This window comes from Cydia fagiglandana, chromosome 9 (genome assembly GCF_963556715.1).
Source record: "Cydia fagiglandana chromosome 9, ilCydFagi1.1, whole genome shotgun sequence".
Classification (NCBI taxonomy): Eukaryota; Metazoa; Arthropoda; class Insecta; order Lepidoptera; family Tortricidae; genus Cydia; species Cydia fagiglandana.
The window spans coordinates 6,473,310-6,495,959 of NC_085940.1; the positions used below are offsets into that span (position 1 = coordinate 6,473,310).

The window sequence follows — 22,650 nt, forward strand, 5'->3', positions numbered from 1 at the left end:
TGGAAGGCGCGACAGGCAGGTAAAGCGGCCGGGTGGAAATATATATGGACAAGAGAGGGACGGATATATGCCAAAAAAACCGAAGGTAATGACAGTAGAGGAGTGCGGATACAAAGCGAAAAAGACATTTCACGTTTTTTTGGCATGGATCCTACGGCGTCTAATTCATAAGGATAGCGTTATGTTTATTTGGTATAGTCACCTTATAAGTATTATAGTTTTATTAATGTTACTAATATCAATTTTAAATTACTGCCGCGAACACATACACATGCATTACTTCAATACTCTTACACAAAACAATACTTTTTTCCATATGACATATTTCAACATACATTTAACACACGTATTATTTTATGTAAATAGAAGTAAACATTTCTACGATCACGTTACGCATTTATGTAGTGGGCTAGTTTACATCAAATATAGCCATCATCTTGGTGCCTTTAGTATTTTATGGAGTATGATGCCTAATGTCCTACTTGAATTGAAACTGTCGACCTTGATATACAAATTATACAATCCTTCTCCTGTCTCCCGTTTCAACCTGCACCTCCTGCGTTGTATTTATATATACAAACCGAAATGAATCGCAAAAAAACATATAATTTAACTTTAGGTCTATTGAACGTGCGCTCCTTAAATACCGGCCGGGACGAGCTGGTGGCAGCTTTGGACAGGTATAACCCTGATATCTTGGCTTTAAATGAAACATGGCTTCGTGAGAATGAAGAAAAATATATACCAAAAATACCAGGTTACACTCTGAAAAGCAACCCGCGCCCAAACGGTGCCAAGGGAGGTGGTGTTGGTTTTTATATACGAAAAACCTTGCGAACCCGGGTAAGACAGCACCCTGCCTCATCTTTAGAGCAAATGTGGTTGGAATTGCACGTCCTAGGTGTAGGTCGGTTTGCTATCGGCACGGCATACAGACCAGAGTCGGTATCGGTCGAAAGTGCAGTCGACGCGCTTAACGATTCACTAGACTTGTTTGCGTCTTGTAAGAACTTGTTTATATTAACCGATTTCAATATTGATGTACAATTGAAGGATAAAACTAACGTAAAAAAATTAACAACTTTCTTATCACACCGTAGCCTTGTGCAACTCGTGAATGAGCCAACGAGGATTACACCTGAAAGTTCAACCATTTTGGACTTGGTAATAACAGACTGCCCTGAAGTTTGTAAAACCATCCAGGTACATCACAACCCTAAGCTTAGTGATCATGCGATGATATTGGTAGAGTTGTTAATAAAAAAACCAAAGAAACATCCTCAATACATATATAAACGACGTCTGAACCAAATAGATATGACTAAATTTAAAGTAGATCTGGAAAATATGCCTTGGTGGGAAATTAGGGAATTGATGAATATCAATTGTAAGGTCAACCGTTTTAATTGTCTTGTCACGAGTATATTCGACAAGCATGCCCCGGTTCGCCGAACTCAGGTCAATCGTGGATCTCTTCCCTGGGTTACCGACACAATTAAAACTATGATGCGTCTCCGTGATAACGCCTTAAAGAGAGCTCAACGAACTAAAAAAGAATCGCACTATAACCACTATAAAGACTTACGAAATTTCACTACGGGGGCCCTGGAACGTGAAAAAAACGGCGTACTTCACCTTTTACGTCAATAAAAACAAGTCACACCCAAAACAAATGTGGAACTACCTAAGAAGCTCCTTAATTATAGGTGAAACCGAAGCACACTCAATTCCTCCACATCTATGCGACGCTGACAAGATCAATAATTTCTTTTTAACACTCCCAGGAACTCCCGAGACGGACCGTGACATGCAAGCGTTGTTTGAGCATAATAATCAGGAAAATGTATTTATATTAAAAAGCTGTACCGAAGACCAAATCCTCAAAATTATTAACTCAATAAAAACAAACGCTAGTGGCTTTGATAATATTACAATAGAAATGATCCGCCTCACGCTGCATGTTACCCTGCCAATAATAACACATATAATCAATGCATCTATTGCATCTAGTACCTTTCCGGAGGCTTGGAAGCTTGCTCGGGTAAAGCCAATACCCAAATCGAATAGAACCGAAGACTATAAAGATTTACGCCCGATTAGTATCCTCCCGGTACTTTCAAAAATTATTGAAAAAGCAGTCTGCGATCAACTCACAAAGTACTTGGAGGTAAACAATCTACTACCGTGTACGCAGTCAGGTTTTCGGAGCAAACACGGAACGGCCACGGCATTGGCCAAGGTCACAGATGACATCATTACAGCGACAGACAGGGGTATGGGATCTGTCCTCGTCCTACTGGATTTTTCCCGCGCATTTGACTGCCTTAACCCGACACTGCTGCTCTCTAAAATGGATTACTATGGCGTGAGCGCATCTTCATGTACATGGTTTCAATCATTCCTCACAGGTCGAAAACAGTACGTAGAAATACCAACGGAACAAGGCAAGTTGATAAAATCGAGAACGGAAATAATCAACCGCGGCACACCGCAGGGATCAATTTTGAGTCCGTTGCTCTTCATTCTGTACACAGCTGATATGATTAGTAACCTAAAACACTGCAACGTACACTTATACGCAGATGACACGCAATTATATCATTCATTTGATCCAAAAAATCTGAATGAGTCCCTTAATAAGATAAACGAAGACTTACTAGCTATAGCAAAGTGGTCGCAGAAAAACAATCTTGTGTTAAACCCATCGAAGTCACAGTATATAGTTCTAGGAAATAAATGGCAGCGCGCAGCTATTAAAGAACAGAACCCAAGCGTACAAATTGGTAACGAACCTATCACCCAAGTCGAAAGTACAAAAAATCTGGGTCTCGTTTTGGACGGCGAGCTGCGTTATGTAGAGCATGTTAATTTAAAAATCCGTAATGCCTACTACCGACTCAAGGTACTATATAATATCCGGAAATACCTATCAGTCAAAGTGAGAGAGATACTAGTGGAATCGCTGGTACTCTCTCATTTTAACTACGCAGATGTGGTGTACGGGCCAAGACTGTTAGCAGAAACTAAAAAAGCTATACAACGCGTACAAAATGCATGTATTCGCTTCTGTTATGAGGTGCCTAAACGAGCACACATCACCCCATTTCTTAATGACAAGAAACTACTAAACATGGAGAACCGTAGGCATCAACATTTGGCTTATACAGTTAGAAAGGTTTTGGATCTCCAGGAGCCCTACTATCTATATGAAAAGCTAAAATGGATAAAAGACACACGCACTAGGTCGCTAAGAAGCTGCACTAAACTTGCTATCCCTAAACATAAAACAGCATTCTTTAGAGGGAGTTTTAAATTTGCTGCTGCCAAAGTGTGGAATGACTTGCCTCCACCTCTCCGTGAGCCTATGCCGCTGTTTAAATACAAATGTTTAGTACACGCTCACTTATTAGACAAACAGAGTGGAACTTTCCCTCCCTACTAAAGTTTTTAACCACGTAAGTGTCCACACATCACATACACATAGACAAACGTACAATCCCCGCCTCCACACACAGGCATATATATATATATATAAATATATATATTATACACACACACACACACACGCACACACACACACACACACACACACACACACGCACACACACACACACACACACACACACACACACACACGCCGACATACAAACATAATCGCGAGCATGTGTATTCTCATAATATTATTTTCCATTTATTATAAATCCAGTGTTGCAATATAGTATGACTGTTACTTCTAAGTGTACAATGCAAGCAAGCGTATCATTTTTTCTCTCATGTCAATTCAACTTTTTAATATTTTTAAATGTATTACTGTTAACTTGTAACTTATCTGCTAAAATCAATAGGTAATGTTAAATACATTCGAAATGTTAGTAGTAAAATTTTAAATGTTAGTAGTAAATTTTAAACGAGCACCAAAGTACTGAATTTGTCATAAATTATGTAACATTCTCCGACCGTCCTTAGTCTGGGACCGGTCTGAAAACCAGCGCCGGGCATCTAGGCCTGGCACACGCTGAGACTGGAACACTTTGCCTAATACAAAAATCTTCTCACCTTTTGCTCTGTATAATTTGATAATTTAACGGTTGTATTTTATTATGTAAGTAATTCTAACTCTATGTTATTTTCATGTATGTGGCAATAAACCATTCTTATTCTTATTCTTTATTCTTATTCTATTATATGGTGTACCGAACTATTTGAATACTTTGGATGCTACCTACTATACGACGCTGACTGTACCTACTGGATTCTTCTGTTATGTAAGAATGTATAATTTGGTTAAGAAAAAAGGTACCTGATATGTAGGGATTGCAATACGGTCCGGCGGATCCGGTAATCTGGCCGGATCCGGCACATTTTTCAAGATACCGGATCCGGCAAAATTCACCGGATCCGGTCTCGGATCCGGTAAAGTGAATCAAAGCGCTAAAATATAAAATAACAGCTTAAAACACTGCTAAAATTTAAAAGTTCTGGCCAATATTCGAATTTTCTCGCTCGCAAACAGCAACACAACAACTTGTTTGTTAGTTGACGCCAGTCTTCTAGCCGACGAAATATGTGTAGTCGTAGCGTTGAGATTTCCGTGCACCGTAAGTATTGGATTGGTTTATATTCAATTTGTTGTGTAGTTTCATTGTAATTTAACCCTTAAACAGGCCTGACGCATTTTTTACTTTTGATTACAGATTCGGGTAGGTAATAACTTTATAAGAAAAATAATTTCTTGATTTTTTTTTATCATCACTAATTCATTAAAAAAACCCGGTGGTTTTTATATGCCCACTGCCCGTTACCAATGGTGTTAAAATTTAAGGGTAAGTCACGAGCACATCACATTTACACTCGCGTTACAAAATGCACTAACTGCCAGCACTTCCATGGCTCGCGTGGATGTCGTGGCTCATAAGATTGACCGTTGAATAAATATTTAATTTAAATTAAAAAGAAAATATATTACTTTTGCACTATGAGGGCTCATTCATACTAATAAATCATACCCTTAAATTTCATGTAAACTCCCTCCAGGGCAGTGGTCACATAGAAACTACTTGAACGTGCCCCAGACGTGCAGAGGGTTCATACGAACCACAAATCTTTAAAGCGCATATTTTATCAGAAAATAATAACTAAGGTAAATTATGACTTACTACACATACATTATCTAATAATCTACCAAAAAAAAACAATACAAAATACGTACAGTATTTCGTTTCGCTGTAATAAACGTTTATAGCAGGGGAACTGCCATTTGTGGTCGATTGGAACTTGACAACTAAAATGTCAAAGAAATTTGTATTGACGTATTTTTTTACGTTCGGAAATCACCCACTTTACGGCAATGAAATTTTGCGGTCGTTGTATTTACTCTGCTCGTCAAGAAAAAATCATTTGTTATGTAGTACTTATAGATACACAACCTGTTTAAGGGTTAATGTACATGTTCTTTCGTTTTATTTTGTACAAACCATTATAGCCCACTTTGGCCACTTTAAGACACAGGTTTTTGGGGTATCCGAAATACTAATACTTGTACATAATTATATTAATTATTAAAAAAGTGGTTAGGATTTTGCTGATTAAAACTAGTCGGGGTTTCTGCGGTTGACCTGACGTTTAGTAAAAACAATATCGTGGAGGTTCGAAGTAAGGAGGTATAAAAAAAAGTCCGTTATAAAGCAAGTTCGAACGGGATAGTCTTACATGGAACATTCAACCATAAACACTAACTATTCATTCTCAATTAGTCATAAAACTTTTTAAGCTTTACAGGCCTAATATGTTTTATCCTTCTTACAAATACATAAGTCAAAATGAGAGATAAATACCAAAACGAGAAGATCAAAACTATTCATAGCTAATTCAGGTCAGTAACGCGTTTATAAATAATGCCATAAACCAGAGAGTTTACTTATAGGATAGATGCATACTTACAACATGTTATTATATAAGGCCATATACAGAATATACAAAATAGGGATGTTGACCATATTTTAAAAAATATATTGAACTCTATGCACGAAATAAAACGCAAAAGGGAATATTACGCAAAAGTCGGCGTAGGGTCCACTGTCCACTGTAGGGTCTACTTCGAAATGCGAAAATCGAAATTTCGTTATCAGTCTCTAACGCTCGAATACGCAAGAGTGATAAAGAGGTAGAAAACGAAATTACGCGGTAAGCCCTCAGTATGTGCTAGAGGCGCCCCCTACGCAGAGTATTGCGTAATATTATTCTATTTCCCTGAATAGGGAATATTACTCGAAACTCTGCGAAGGGGACGCCACTACCACAATCCATCACAATCTGGGGGTCTACCGCGAAACACGAAATTTCGTTATCTAACCTCTCTATCACTTTTCATCATCATCATCCTCACTTTTGCATATTCGAACGATAAAGAGGCAGATAACTAAATTTAGATTTTCGCGTTTCCCGGTAAAAATATAATTAAATTGTTGTCAACAACATAAAATAAAGGGTTTTTAATTTTTATTTCATGTATGGAAACTTTTAGAAAGGGACAGAGATTTTCTTTGTGCATCGTATTCTGCATGTTTTCCTTTTTTCTTAAGAGTCAAGTGAAAATAAACTTTAGAGCAATGATAATAGAATAGGTATACTTCACTTATTGATTTAAATGCCAGTAATGACTCTTGTTAGTATAAAACCTTCTTCTAAAGTACTTTAAATGACGGAATGAGGGATTAGAGTGATGCGCTCCACTCACTATCAGTATAATGTCATTATTTTGACATTTCTTCAAAAATATTAAAAATGTTTAATAACTTCATTATCGTCCATCATTCTTTCTGTCATTTCTGATTCCATCATTCTAACCAATTCACTGTCAGTATAATGTCATTTCTAGTATCATTACTTTGACATAACTCCAATACTGACGGAAATTATTAAAATAAACTTCATTACTTGCCTTCATTCCTTCATGACACTCCCTACACTATCACTAAAAACGTCATTCCGTCAAAGTAATGTCAGTATCCATGATAGTGTCGGGGCCGTATAAGAGTGAATCTTCTGCACCTAGTACATACTAGTATTTATTCTCTGCCAGCGTGCAACGTACCTATAGGAAGCGTATTAAACAAAATGAGTTGAAATATGGAGCCGGGCAAGAATTTCCGTAATAATGAAAAGCAATAACTTTAATAAAAACATTGTTCATGATAAACGAGACCTGACCTGACCTGAATCCCCTCGGGTTGTTGAACCTAGGTCAGGTACAATATTTATTAACTGTATAAAGATACTTATGCATAGTCGTAAAACGTTATTTATTTGTATTAGAGCCGGCTCTCAACAACTGACCTATACCTGTACGGGTTGCCAGATCGAAATGCGCTATTATCGGGATAAAAAATATTTTTCTCGGGATTTTGGGACTTAAGTCGGAAAAAAAAAATCAAATTAAAGTAATAGTATTAAAAAACAACGATATTTTACATTATTGGTTCGACGCTCGAAAACAGTTCGGTACTTGAAATTATTGATTTATAACGTGAAGCTGTTTTTCGGGAATATTTTCACTTTGTCGGGAATCGGGAACACATGCTAAAAATCGGGAGAATCCCGCCAAATCCCGACCATCTGGCAACACTACCTGTACCGGAGATCTTAAGAGGGTTCTACGAGAAAAGTAATGCGACTCACCGTTTTATTAAGTGTTCCTTTTAGCATAATGAAAATTTAAGAGTTCATTTAAAACTAGTTATATTTTCTTTTCTTTTTTTTTCTCTTTGTATGATTTGTAATTATCTAAAAGATAGATTCTTGGTTTGAATCTTAAATTAAGTATACCACAATGATTGTAGTAGAAACTCATGTTTATGTTTATTATAGTGGTCCTCGTTTTGCTACGAACCATCCAAAATCTGTTTATAGACACACTTAATAGTAAACACTCCTATTATATGTGTAGGCGACGGACCTATACCAACCTCCGTGCTGCGCGCGTGCTGGCCGGTAAGAATGCCGCGGCCAGCGCGCGTCTTTTGTTTTTGTAAATATTTTTTCACTGTGAGTTTCTCTATGCGAATGGTAGCAACTAATGTTTTGTGTTTTGCACATCGTTTGAATTTAAATGTGTAAATTGCCTCTAGTTTTGTATATATTCTGTGTACTTTATGTGTTGTGTAAATACTGTGTAAAAATAAACTGTACATATTAAACTTTTCGCGTATTTTTCGTCATCGGCGGCCCGATTGCCTACAATATGGATGTGGCACCAATAGTGACGGATGCCACAAATCCTGTAAAATAAGTATTTTACATCAGTTTTTAAACATTTTACCATTAACAAGAGTCATTATAGCTGCTTAAAGTTTGAGGTTATATTAATGTCTAAATGGTTTTCAAATAAATGGTGCCCATTACTAGAGAAAAAAAAAACTAGTTTTAATTTATTAATTAGGGATGTTGAAACCAGTTACTTACAGTATATTTCATTAGGCACGCGGGAACGGAAAACATAAAAGGCGAATAGTATAGGTATGTACTTATTCAAATTTCAACGCACAAAGCGCTAAAAATTGCACAGGTAATATCGGTGAAATATCGAAAATACCAAATTTTCTCTTAAATGTCTCGTAATTGGTGCCGTTACTATAGGAACTTAATTATCATTTACGAAAATTGAGATTTTGAATAAAACCGCCGCGCCTTGGGAGAAAAACCCGAGTTATAAAATCACTGAATTCAAAAGCTACCCGGAATAGGGCTGCACTGGAGTCAGCCGTAGAATGGCTACAATAAATTCCAGGTATTGACCACTCAATTCTCAAAAAAATACAAAGAGATTCCGGGCTATGAGATCCATTGGTAATTTTACTATTCTAGCAAAATAATATACATCTAACTACCGTATTCGAACTTCAAGATATTCACAAGAGACTACACGTACTAAATCCATTCTAGATACGTTATAGTTTAGATATCAACTAGTTCTCTTTTGCAGTGCAATTCGGGCAACCAATGTCACTTTTACGTTAGATAGAGTAAAATATCTAGTAGATGTGAATTGGATCTCTAAGTCATATCCTGTAGAAATCGTTCAAGAGTATCTCCAGAATCGCGCAAATGTAAAATTTGACAGGTTAGATCTTAAACATATCGTTATCGTATCTTGGTGATGTCTAAAAGATATCTAATAGATGTCTATTTCAAAATCCGAATCGGGCCCTAAGGTCATTGAAATTTTCTTTGAAGTTTTACGTTTGTTATTTTCTCGCACAATATAGGTAGGTACTTGATGTTTTATGAATTTATATCAAAGTCAGGCTTACTCAGTTTTTGTCTTTTCAGCCGGATTATTGAGCGCCGCATAGCTCTAACGTTATTTTATTATAAATTTACGTACCCTATTTTGTCATTCTGTATTCGCCCTTTTTATTTTAGTTACATAACTTACAACAAATGCCTACTACATATTTAAAAAAAAAAAAAAAAAAACATATTATATACCTACTCTTAGAGATGGTGAAGGTGGAGGGATATTCTGATTTTGCTCTGTGATCTACCTTTTCGACGCCGTGTCAAACACAAAAGCTGTCACTCGGACGCCACGTCACACGAAGTGTCAAAACTGAAATTGAACTTTATGCATATGCACGTAGGTTTGTGTTGCTCTGTGGTGTGTGACCGATTAATCTGTCTTTGGCGTTGGACCTGCGGTGCGGATATACCGGTCATTGGCGTGCAAAAGTTTAATGGGGTTTTCACAGAGTAAATAATATGAGGACCATAGGTTTTTAAGGTATTCGTCTTGGGTCGTCCCATTCGTTTTTTATCAAGTTCTTAAATTAATCCTATTCTGCTTTCGTCACTCATTCTACATTGAAAGCCACCGACGATTGTGACGAATGTAGGATGAGTGACGAAAGCAGAACAGGACTAATTTATGAACTTGACGAAAAACGAATAGGACGACACCCAAGACGATACTGTTTTTAATGGGTTTTCATAAAGGTAGACTAGCTAAAAGAAAAACAGAATACTGTATTATGATCAGAGCTCGGCGGGGGTGAGCCGTTTTCAGAGTTTGCACAACATGGACATTCCTTGTCATTCGAGGGTAAATGTTGTGTAATTTAATAACTAAACAAATTATTTTATTTAGGCTGCCTGTCCGCTACGATCTTTACGTCGCCATTAAATCAAATGAATTTTATTGCAAGCTTTTTTAGTAAACCTCTTCAATTAATATGTATATCCATCCATATGCTATTATTAAAGTTTATTTGTTCATAAGGCATTGTCATTTTAATGTATTTATAATTAATAAAGTGTTTTTTAAATATTTCTTTCTAAGGTGTATCTATATTAATATCGACACTTGACATAAGTGACGTCAAAATGGCTCACCCCTGCCGAGCTCTGATTATGATCGGTGTAATACCGAAGTAAACTAACCTGCATAGGCGTATTGGTGGCCGCTAGATTGGTGAAACCCACGATATCACTAAAGTATATCGTCACGCAGTCGTAGCTCTCAGCTTGGACCCTCTCACCCCGCTTCAGGGCCTCTGCCACTGTCCTGCTCAAAAAGTAAATATTCTTATTAGCATACAAAACATTAGGTATTGAAAAAATGTGAAACAAATGTTACTACCCGCTCACACCACCACGACATTGAGCGACCTGCGACGGCGGCAGCGACGACCATAGGTGGGAACGAACGGTCCGATCGCTGTGTCTTGCTCCAACCTATGGTTATCGCTGCCGTCGTCGCAAGTCGCTTAGTGTCGTGGCCGAGCCGTTGAGGTTGGCCGTTACCTCCCGGCCCGCTAACCCGCAGGCATCACCCCCTCTGACACCTTATACCTACACATGGCTAACACAGTATCACAACTACTTTTTCACCACACCAGTTCGGAAAGGCTTACTTTGCACTTCAAAAACTGATAGCAAAGTTGCATTTTATTCACATGTGAGGCAAAGTAATCAAATGCAAATTTTGAGTTGTTTTCTTATGTATGCTGGTAGGATTGACTTCTAAATGATGATTTTGGATGATAAATATTTAATAACATTCATTTGGATTTGATTAGGTTTGATTTTGTTTGATATTTTACATTTAATATTTGCTTCGGGTTGGTGTGGTGAAAAATTTTGAGTTTCACTCGGGGGCAAATTTTGTTTAACCCTCGTGCTTTGAAACCCTCGCAACGCTCAAGATTCCATTTTTCGAAACACTCGCTACGCTCGTGGTTCAATTTTGGAATCTTTCGCTTGCTCGGGTATCCATATAAATAACTATTATTACTTAAATTTTAAACAAACACAAACAATTAAATAAAGGGAGCTTGAAGAAATAAAGTACGAAATTATTTTTTGTCAACAGTAAGTACTCAAGTAATTTTATTGTACCCGTGACGTTATCATGTACGGTCACCGACGGCCAACTCGAAGCAAACGGGTAGTACATTGGTATTCTGATAAAAATTACTTTTAGTGAAATAAATCTTTAATATTAAGTAATAATTTAATCAAATAGATCGTGTCTGACTGCTAAAGTGAACAAATATAACGCAAGACCTAACTTAAAGTGACATTCCATTTCCAACTGCAGCTGCAATACTGTTCATTTTACTATGGAAACGCGTCGCTGTCACTGTCAATATCCATAGTAAAATGAACAGTATTACAGCTGCAGTTGGAAATGGAATGTCACTCTTACTTAACCTTTGGATTCATACCAAGAACTTTCTGCGATGTATTGGGAAACTTTGTCATTAACTCATTACCAGGCGTGTCTCACTCCGCGATTTCGTCGCTTTGCTACACTACAGGTAGCTAAAAGTACATCCGTTCGACCCCAATTTTGAGGTTTGCCATAAGCCGCGCGTGGCGCTGTCGCCACCTAGCGGCTATATCTGTCCTAATCGTAACAGACGCGTTTTGTTAGAGAGTGAGTCTTCTGTACCTAGTACTATTATTCATTATGTATCATTAAGTACAATCAGCATCAAAAGCAAGTACCTATTTAAAGCAACACATCAGACTAGGCGTTAAAAGTATCTACCATTCTCTAAGATATACTATACGATTAGACTGTGGGAGATGCTTTTAGTGTGTTATTTCATCCGTTACTCATAGGCGGTTGTCACACTGGCGCCGCGTCTCGTTGCGAGACGCGGAGCAACGGACTCGCATGCGGGGACAACACACCAACGTCCGAGTTTTCTCCGCATCTCCGTCCGGAGCTGCGATGCGCGACGTCCCGCGTTACTTCCGTCTCGCGTTCATTTCACATTCGAACGTTAAGGTGAAAACAGTTCCTATTTGTCGATAAAATGGAAACGGAACTTATTCAGGACGCTGCGGTGATACTTTTAGTTTGTTTTTTGTACAATCGAGTCATAAAACGCAGAAGACACTGCGTGGGTACATCCCTATTTACAAACCAGACCTATAAATGGGTCTTTTGCTAGAGATTACCAAGATTTAAGGCAACACAAAGAAAAAAATGATAATTGCACCCGTATGTCAACCTCGTCATTTGATTATTTTCTAAGCAAAATATTCGTCGCATTTAATATTCCAAATTGCTGGACGACTTCCAATTTCAAAAATAAACTTATCGACGTCGATATACTCGATATCCATTACACCTACGTCCTTCTTGCACTAAAATCCGTACGGCACTGCGGAGCTCGGTGTGACATACCCTGCGGCACGCACCGCGTCTCCGTCCGAGCGCGCGAGTCGTCGTGCGTCTCGCTCCTCCGCGCCTCGACGCGGAGCCAGTGTGTCGTGCCATGCGTTTTTTCTATACAAAATCAAGATTCTACATACAAAGTTAAAAAACGCATCAACGGACGTCGCTGCGAGATGCGGAGCAGTGTGACGACCGCCTTATGTTGACTGTACAACTGTCACAATATATTAAATTAAATGTAATATTAAAATAATTTCAATCAGCAAATATACACGTTATAACACTTTAAACTCTCGCGTTTTGTACACATATTCAATTACACAAACGGGTCTACCGCGATATAATTTCATTGTTTTTACCTTTAATTCCGACGTTTCAGCTGAGTTGCATCAGCTGTGGTCACGGAAAGACTGACGTCCCAACAAATGTCAACGGAGATATTAATAAAACAACACTAAACCAACCTACACGATCGTGAGAGAGGCGATTGAAATCAAAAAACACCCTAAAAATTTCAATCGAGAGGACGGTTACAAATTATCGTCTACTTGGGGACCAGTGTTTCAAATGTTGAAACCAGCAGATATATCTTCGGACCAGTGTACGGATACTGTGAGTGTTGTGTGTCGTGCCGTGGACAATAAACATTAAACTTTAACGGGTAGCTGCAATTTCTTTGTCTACCCCGAACATTTTTATAAACTAATTTCGGGTAGTTTAGTGTTGTTTTATTAATATCTCCGTTGACATTTGTTGGGACGTCAGTCTTTCCGTGACCACAGCTGATGCAACTCAGCTGAAACGTCGGAATTAAAGGTAAAAACAATGAAATTATATCGCGGTAGACCCGTTTGTGTAATTAAATATACACGTTATTTACCGTATGATTGATTCATTAAAACTTGACTACTTACATAAGTTTACTCAAGTTGTATCTGACAACTTTAAAATTACTTTATAATTATTAACTTTTAAACTTTACTTGAACTTCAAATTGAACCTCTTATCTTAACAAGTTTGAATGAAGTAACGTGAGCTTCGAAAATTTGTTACTGCAAAAAATACATAACACTTCGTTTAATTTCCCTTAGGAATATATGAGACATTGTGAAACTTTTCACTGATAAATTCTACATAAATTTGGGCAATTTATTTAGGCAATTTATATAGAAGTGTCAACGGGGTATAAAATAATTGTGACATTATCTAATTTTATTATATTTTCAATTGTCAGATTTAGTCTTTGATAAAATGTTATTTAAAACATTATATTCGGATAGAAATTTTAGTACCTACTTATTTAAATTTTACACGTTTTGAAAAAAGTCACAAAGAAACTAAACTAGGTACATTTGCGAGGGCTGACTCTTAACAAAACCTTGACAGGTTAATGGTAACATTCCATTTCTAACCGCAGCTGCACTACCGGCACAGAATAAGTAATAGTATTGCTACCGGTACTGAACGCGTCGCTGCACGCTGTCATTGTCAATTTCCATAGTAAAATGAACAGTAATGCAGCTGTCGTTGGAAATGGACTGTCACCTTAAAGTTCGCTAGAAAAAAATCACGAAGGCTCATTTTCATTAATTTTGAATTCTATATACCGTTACCTTGCATACCTTAGGAGCAGGGACCGTTACCGGTATAACTTAAAATCAAAATTATCTCATAGCTTTCACGTTATTTCTTTGAAATTATAGAATATTATTTAGGTAAGGATAATGATTGATCAAATTAGCATTAAATTAAGTGCAAAAATATATATAAACAACCAAAATACCAAAATTGAATACCGGCAGGCGTGGCTCACTCCGCGATTGCGTCGCTTTGCTACAGGTAGCTAAAAGTACATCCGTTCGACCCCAATTTTGGGGTTTGCCATAAACCGCGCGTGGCGCTGTCGCCACCTAGCGACCAAATCTGTGCTGATCATGACAGACGCGTTTTGTTAGAGAGTGAGTCTTCTGTACCTAGTACTATTATTTATTATGTGAATACCGGTTAATTGGTATGAAAAATATACCGGTCTCGGTCCCTGCTTAGGAGTATAATTTTATGGTATAATTATATTGCGGAGGGATATGACAAGCAAAATTTAAACCGAAATATATTTTCAGAGTCATTGTGATAAAAGTTAAAAACCCCCATAATGGTCATTACTTCACCGCAAGTATCGCGTGGCGCGCCATATCCTATTGTACTCTTATTAATTATCTGATTTTACTCTTAAGCTAATAACTTTGACCGGCTTAAAGCGACAGAATCTGGAAGCGAAACACTAAATGTCAAATTAACGTGAAATTATGACGGTTATAGTGGCTCCATTTTAATCGAAATTGCCAGCGTCAGAGAGGCAGGTAACGAAATTTCTATATTTAACTAATTTTAACGTTTGCGATAGGCCCTCGGAATGGATAAGGAGCGAGTCTTTAGATTTGTTACTTTTGTTAATCGTACACTTGGCAGTGGAAATCGAAATTAAAATATATGTAGATAACGCTATTGAATAGAAAATTAACCTTCAAGATTAATTCAATCTTTTTGTAAGATTCTCTATTTCAGAGCAATTAATTCAATAGTTAAGCATGACGTGATTACGATTATTACCTACAGGGATAATTATCTTAGTATCTACGGGCTACAATTAGAACCACATTGAATTGCCTCGATGGAGACACCCGTCGTATCCGAAGGGCTGATTTAGATGGCGCGCAAACTCGCATGCGATTTTAGTTACATTGCGGACTGTTGGTTACGTCCAATTCAACCGACCGATCAAAAACCGCAATGTAAATAAAACTCGCATGCGAGTTCTCGCATCATCTAGTGTGTGTGCATGACTCCATATTATCTGCCTAAAGTTGTGTTTAAATTTCTTAGTTAAGGTAACGGACATAGCTTTTAGGATTGTACGTTTAAAGTGGCATAGCCATATGGCTTAGCATTCGCTGTCATACCTTTAAGATTTTAGGAAAAGAGCTGTTTAAAAATGTACGTAAATTATGTCTGCCTAATCAAAAATATATCTGGAAACAATAAACAATCAGTTGGAAACAAATTTCGACATCCGAACTGCAAAAAATTATCGCGCAAAAGTCCTCATTTGTACCGAAAACTTAAACTTTTGACGGGTATTGCACGTTCTATAGAATATATGAAATAAAATAAATCGAGTGACCTACCTAGAGTGACGATAGTATGTTTTGAAGGTAGGTAGGTATATTTAATAAAACAATATACGGTAAAATGATAATTAGCAATTACGAGTCAAATTGTCAGAATTTCTGTTGTTGATAGCAATAATGAGACATCCTAATGTCGAAAAGTGATTTTCAACCCGCCTATCTACAATATGGAAAGTGCCAGTCTGTCGAAAACTTTCGTCAGTTTAAGGGCGGTTTCAGACTAGCGTATTTTTTTGCGCGTACAAGGCCATTTCAGCGTTACGAGCTTATTAGACGTTACATTTCCCTACATTTGATTTTAATGCGTTTATACGCGCGTTATTTTTCCCTCTATATGCGCGTACACTCATGTGCGCATACGCCCGTGTAAAATGCTGGTCTGAAACCGCTTTAAAGTTGGAGCTGTTCTCACCTGGGCAGCATTCTGTGCAGCAGGTCATCCGTGCGTCGCTTCTCCTGGAGTAACTGTTCAGTCCTGGCCGCCACCAGCGCTTCCAGATTACTTGCGTACTTCTCCATCATTGCCAGCATGTTGTCAAATATATTCGTTTTCCTAAAGAAAAACAACTCATTAGCATTGACATCGATATTAAGGGACTGGCTTTACGGGCAATAATAATGAGGCATGACAGGGGCCAGTACAGCGGTGTGACACCGCTACAACGCGATTGGTTGATGAGTTCGCATCACGCGCGCGAATGGTAGATGAGTTCGCATTACGCGCGCCATTGGTCGCAACTGGTTGCGTTAGACTGCACGATTGGCTGAAATTCGTTAGTAACACCGCTGAACTAGTACCATTTTTAGTGCCTGTAGATATTATACGTCTATGTTCATTAGTAAGTTTTTTTTATGAATTTTATCATAGGATAGCAGTAAATAAGTAATATTTTTTTATAACTAAACTACGTATGCCAAGTAATTTCTGTTCAAAATTCAGTCGGTGAATACCTACGCAAGGCAAAGTTAAATTACTCTTTGTATAACATTTCTATAACCTATTGTACGTGCCTGATTAGGAAAACGCTCATATACCTACGTACCTATAACACAAAGTACTTATTAAACTTTAATAACGTCTCCTTTGTGTTTTATTACTACTCAATTTATTACTACAATTGTATACCTACCTGGAAAATAACGATAATTTCGTTTACTTAGAAGCAGTAATAGTGGAAATTTAAAATATTTATTAAAAAAATGTATGCCTCTGGTAATATGCGCCCAAATGTTTTTAGAAACACACAGTTAGTAGCAATTTGATTAATGGTCATTAAATTGCTAACAAAAGGAATTTTATATAAGTACCCTTCAAAAGCTTGTAATTTATGTAATGTATTTTTTGTATTCTACCTATTTTGTGAATAAATTCGGCTATTATAATTTATTTCTCGTCCGTCATACTACAGCGGTCCATAAAATGACCGGGATAAAACTGACGTATTCACGATAAAATTATTAACGCTACATTAACCCTACTTAAAACGTGCTAATTTAGTCCGAACATACATTAGTCCCTTCGCCTTAATCACCATAATGTCCGAAATTAATCAAACCGTACCAGGGGTGCGAAACTCCTGACTTCGGCCAAACTCGGCTCCGCTCGGCTCAGCATTGCTCCGAGCAATTTTTAGGGTTGGCACCTCTTGACTTCCTTTTGCGTGCACGACCACAGATAAGATAATCACTTGAATTTTGACAACCCTAAATAGCCGAAAGGGATAGTGCTATATGTTAGAAAGGGATAGCATGATTCGACCCTGAACCGCTGTCAAACTTCGGTTTTGTAGGAAGTTTCCTTTCTGTACGGTAGTACTATTACCTATTTATTCTGTGACCGTACTAAACATAACCGTAATGGCTCCTCTACATGATGGGCCAGCACCGGCCACTCCAAGGGACGCAGCCATGCGGTAGAATGAGATAGCAATATCACTTGCTCCCTATAACGTATAAATGCGTCCCTTGGAGTGGCCGGCGCTGGCCCATCGGGTAGAGGAGACATAAAGAAATTAATGAGGTTCATACCAAAAGCAAGGTTTCGTGCTGGCCGCTTTACTTATACCGACTATGGTTACGATGACATTGACGTGTTCTATATTTAACTTACTATTTTTCATTCATTGACATAATATGTACCCGTACTTAGGCAGGGGTGCGAAGCTCCTGACTTCGGTCAAACTCGGCTCCGCTCGGCTCAGCATTGCTCCGAGCAATTTTTAGGGTTGGCACCTCTTGACTTCCTTTTGCGTGCACGACCACAGATAAGATAATCACTTGAATTTTGACAACCCTAAATAGCCGAAAGGGATAGTGCTATATGTTAGAAAGGGATAGCATGATTCGACCCTGAACCGCTGTCAAACTTCGGTTTTGTAGGAAGTTTCCTTTCTGTACGGTAGTACTATTATTTATTCTGTGACCGTACTAAACATAACCGTAATGGCTCCTCTACATGATGGGCCAGCACCGGCCACTCCAAGGGACGCAGCCATGCGGTAGAATGAGATAGCAATATCATTTGCTCCCTATAACGTATAAATGCGTCCCTTGGAGTGGCCGGCGCTGGCCCATCGGGTAAGAGGAGACATAAAGAAATTAATGAGGTTCATACCAAAAGCAAGGTTTCGTGCTGGCCGCTTTACTTATACCGACTATGGTTACGATGACATTGACGTGTTCTATATTTAACTTACTATTTTTCATTCATTGACATAATATGTACCCGTACTTAGGCAGGGGTGCGAAGCTCCTGACTTCGGTCAAACTCGGCTCCGCTCGGCTCAGCATTGCACCGAGCAATTAGGATTGTTCATTTTTTTTCAAATGTTCTATTTCGAAAACCATTTCGAGATATAAGGTTTTTAAACAGTTTCCGACATTTGCTGCGATATAATAATTGAGGATTGAAGATATTTCAACAAATATCCTTATGACCTTAGTTTGACCTTCTCCTGGGCTGAATGTAAAGTCATTGCATAATAAAAGTTATCGAACCATAGTAAATAAATCCGTCACTCACGTATTGTCAAAGTTATCATTGTCATCGATTGTCATAACAAAATTTTTCAGTTAAACCGCTGCGCTTGTTTGTTACAATTTGATTTATAATTAATACCTAAACAGTAGATTTCATTGCTTAATAATATATTAAAAACCTTGTTCCTATATGGGGAATGATTCACAAAAATAATAGTTCGAATCCACAAAGACCTACGACGTGAAAGATGGTGCCGTGAATTAAACTTGGAATACCTACCTACTTCACGTGTTACACACAGTATTGCTGTGAGAATCACGTTGATGTAAGTATAAAATTAATATTAATATACTACAATTAAGTATTTAAAAGCTCACTTTATTGGTAGGGTCGTGGTATCTATTTATTTTCTGTGGTAATGTAGCCAGAGTATCTAAAGGCAAACCGTTAAACAGAGATGGTGCCTACTAGAAAGAAGGAATATACGAGTACAAGAATACATAGCCATACTCAAAATTCAGCCTGAAACTGCTTTAAAAAGATATAATTTCTAATTTCCAGGTACATGTTGCAGTTCAAGCTGCTGATATCATGGTGGACAAGACTTAATAAAGAGTTGTGAATTATTATTCACATCAACATGTTTTTGTTTACCTACTTTTTTATTAATTTGGGAAATATGTTATATATGTTTCCAAAAAAAATAGTAACTTTACATTAAATGTATGTTTATCATGTTTTGCACGAGCATCTGACAATGATGACTTCTTGTTGAGCATCCAGAAGAGAAGTGTATGGTTTGTTATTTACTCTGTTCCCAGGCATTATTTACGGTCGTAAAGGATTACGACGATTAATAATTAATATGACGTTCGTTTCAATACAAAATGCTCAACTTTGTTCTGAGCCCAAGTGCAGTTACATATCTCACAGCTGTATCTAAATAGGAATCACGATGACCTGAAATAATAGGATATAATTAGCAAAATTGGCATGTTCCTAATATAGTAGTATAAGTACAATATCCAAACAATGGTGACAAGCCGGTAGAAAGCACCCACTGGGTGCTAGGTTACCATTAGCAATGGACGCTTGTAACGATTTTATGAATCCAATCTTCTTACGAATCGAATCAGTTAAAATATATATGATGTAGGTAACTTACATTTGTATTTTTGCTCCCTTGATTTCAGCCAAGTTATGGTTGGAGTTGGATGCTATATGGATACATACTCCAATAAAACTAAGTTATATTATATAACTTAGGCAGATTTCTGGAATCAGCTTTCTCAAATTTATAGCGTAGGTATGTATTTTGAAATTAATGATTCAAAATAAACGAGTTTTCCATTCCAGACGATTGTTATTTATAGAAACACGTGACACTGACATTGTCGACAGGTGACATTACAATCAATTGACAATGACAACTATTTTTTTAATGCTTGTTGTTGCTTGTGCATTATCCTAATCAGCCGACGACATGTAATTTACGAGAAGTCGTATCTCATATTTTCAATAAATTATAAATATTCAACCGAGCCACGAATTACTAAATCATTCAAATTGGTATCTTAAAATAACCTATATTTTCAGAAAATAAAATAAAAATGGGGGTCTAAAAAAAATGAACAATCCTAATTATTAGGGTTGGCACCACTTGACTTCCTTTTGCGTGCACGACCACAGATAAGATAATCACTTGATTTTTGACAACCCTAGATAGCCGAAAGGGATAGTGCCATATATTAGAAAGGGACAGCATGATTCGACCCTGAACCGCTGTCAAACTTCGGTTTTGTACGAAGTTTTCTTTCTGTACGGTAGTACTATTAATTATTCTGTGACTTAGGCAGATTAGGAAATAATACAAAAGGGTCAGTCTACAAGTATTTCATACGCTTTCTTCCCAGTGTGTATATTCAAAATAACGTATGAATTGTTATTATTCTTCTGACGTAACCACACGATGGCCCGAGAGATACGGGTACATAATACATACTGAATTTTACAAGGACTAAAATGGATTACGTAATCTTCATTATTAATCCCCGGCGGAAAATTCTATATTACCTATACAGATTCTGGAATAAATTATTTATGTATTCGTTTACTTTTAACTCATTCATTTTTTTTATTATTATTAATACACAGTACAGAGCTTAAATCTATACAGATCCCTGCAAAACTGTATTTACAGTTTGCCTGCAGGTAAGAGTCTCTACATACATGTATATTATTATACTTAACTATTATTTAATATGTTAAATATAAGCACTATAAGCACATAAGCACTTAAGTGACACTAGCACGCGTGCAATTGTCACTTAAGTGTTTGCAGTAGGTACAGTTTTAATGCGCTTTTGAATTTTTTCTTATTTGGTTCATGCCGAATATTCTCGGGTAGACTATTTAGGAAATACGGAAGTCTTTTCTTAAGAGTTCTGTCATCAAAATAGTTACTAACCCGGGGAACTTCAAATTTTCGCGCTGTTACTGTCCTTGTTTTGTGTTTATGTTCTATTAATATAGAGCTATGTTCTTCATTGCCATGGTTGTTAACTGCTAAAAGGAATTTATGCTTTAAACTAACTGGTAATATTTTACAAATTTTGAATAATTTAGTATAATCGCTTTTACAACTGTTTCTTGTTTTCTTATTCACGAGTAGTTTTAGGAATCTAATTTGTAGTGCTTCTAATTTATCTATGTATGATTTAAAAGTAAGACCATAGCAATCAAGTGCGTAGCTCAATACAGACTCAACTATTGTAAAATATAGGCATTTTAATATATTATTAGGTACTTTAAAGCTTAAGTGGTAAAATCTTCCAAGGAGAATTCTTAATTTACTACAAATATGGTTTATATGTTGTTGCCAAGAAAATGCTGTATCAACTTTGACCCCTAGATATGTGACAATATCTACTTTTTCTATAGGTTTACATTGACAGTTCTTTAATTTATTGTGATAACAAGTAAAGCTGTGAGTATACATAGGTAATTGTGCTTCTACGGTGTTTATATAGGGTGATTGTATGATGAGAAGTTTTGTTTTATCAGAATTTAATATTATACCATTATCATGTGACCATTTCACTGTTTTCATATATTTATTCATAATACATCTATCTAATACCTTTAGCGAGCAATTCTATATTTCGGGCATCTCGGAAACGGCTCTAACGATTTCTATGAAATTGCTATATGGGGGTTTTTGGGGGCGATAAATCGATCTAGCTTAGTCTCATCTCTGGGAAAACGCGCATGTTTGAGTTTTTATATGTTTTCCAAGCAAAGCTCGGTCTCCGCGATATTAATAATTTACATGTTATTAGCATAAACCACTTATTACCTACTATTAGGTAGGTGATTATTAAACAGGTACATACATAGGTGAACACAAATTTATTTCTGCACGCATTCCAAGTACAGGATTGAAAGACAGGTTCGTATCACTACCACGCCTCGACTACTTGACACGGTACTAACCATATTTTTACTTTTAAGACTTTTTCTTATAAGTAAAAATGTTTTTATCAAAGTCACAAAAAAAGACAAATGGTCCCACAAATTGCTACTCACGTCACGTCACGTCCTTAAGCCTGAATAGGTAAAGCCGTATACATTGAGGATAAGACCAGGCATGACAAGCTAAATATATGTAGCTTTCCATCAGAGAATCCTTATGTTAATGTGCATATACGTCTGATAGAACGCCACATATACGGGTCCTTCAGCATCGTCCTGACTTTAGGTCAAACCGACCGCTAGGCCATTCCTAATTTAATTCACAAACA

At 37.1% G+C, this 22,650-nt stretch overlaps 1 protein-coding gene across 1 annotated transcript in view; it reads right to left on the minus strand.

Annotated features, from left to right (window-relative positions):
- Window positions 1–22,650, minus strand: part of LOC134667142 (guanylate cyclase 32E-like) — a 186,937-nt gene that overhangs the window by 80,706 nt on the left and 83,581 nt on the right. Inside the window, exons 15-16 of the mRNA XM_063524433.1 lie at window positions 16,283–16,423; window positions 10,435–10,558 (exon numbers count right to left, since the gene is read on the minus strand). Of these exons, the coding sequence (XP_063380503.1) occupies window positions 10,435–10,558; window positions 16,283–16,423 (265 nt within the window). The remainder of the gene's footprint in view (window positions 1–10,434; window positions 10,559–16,282; window positions 16,424–22,650) is intronic.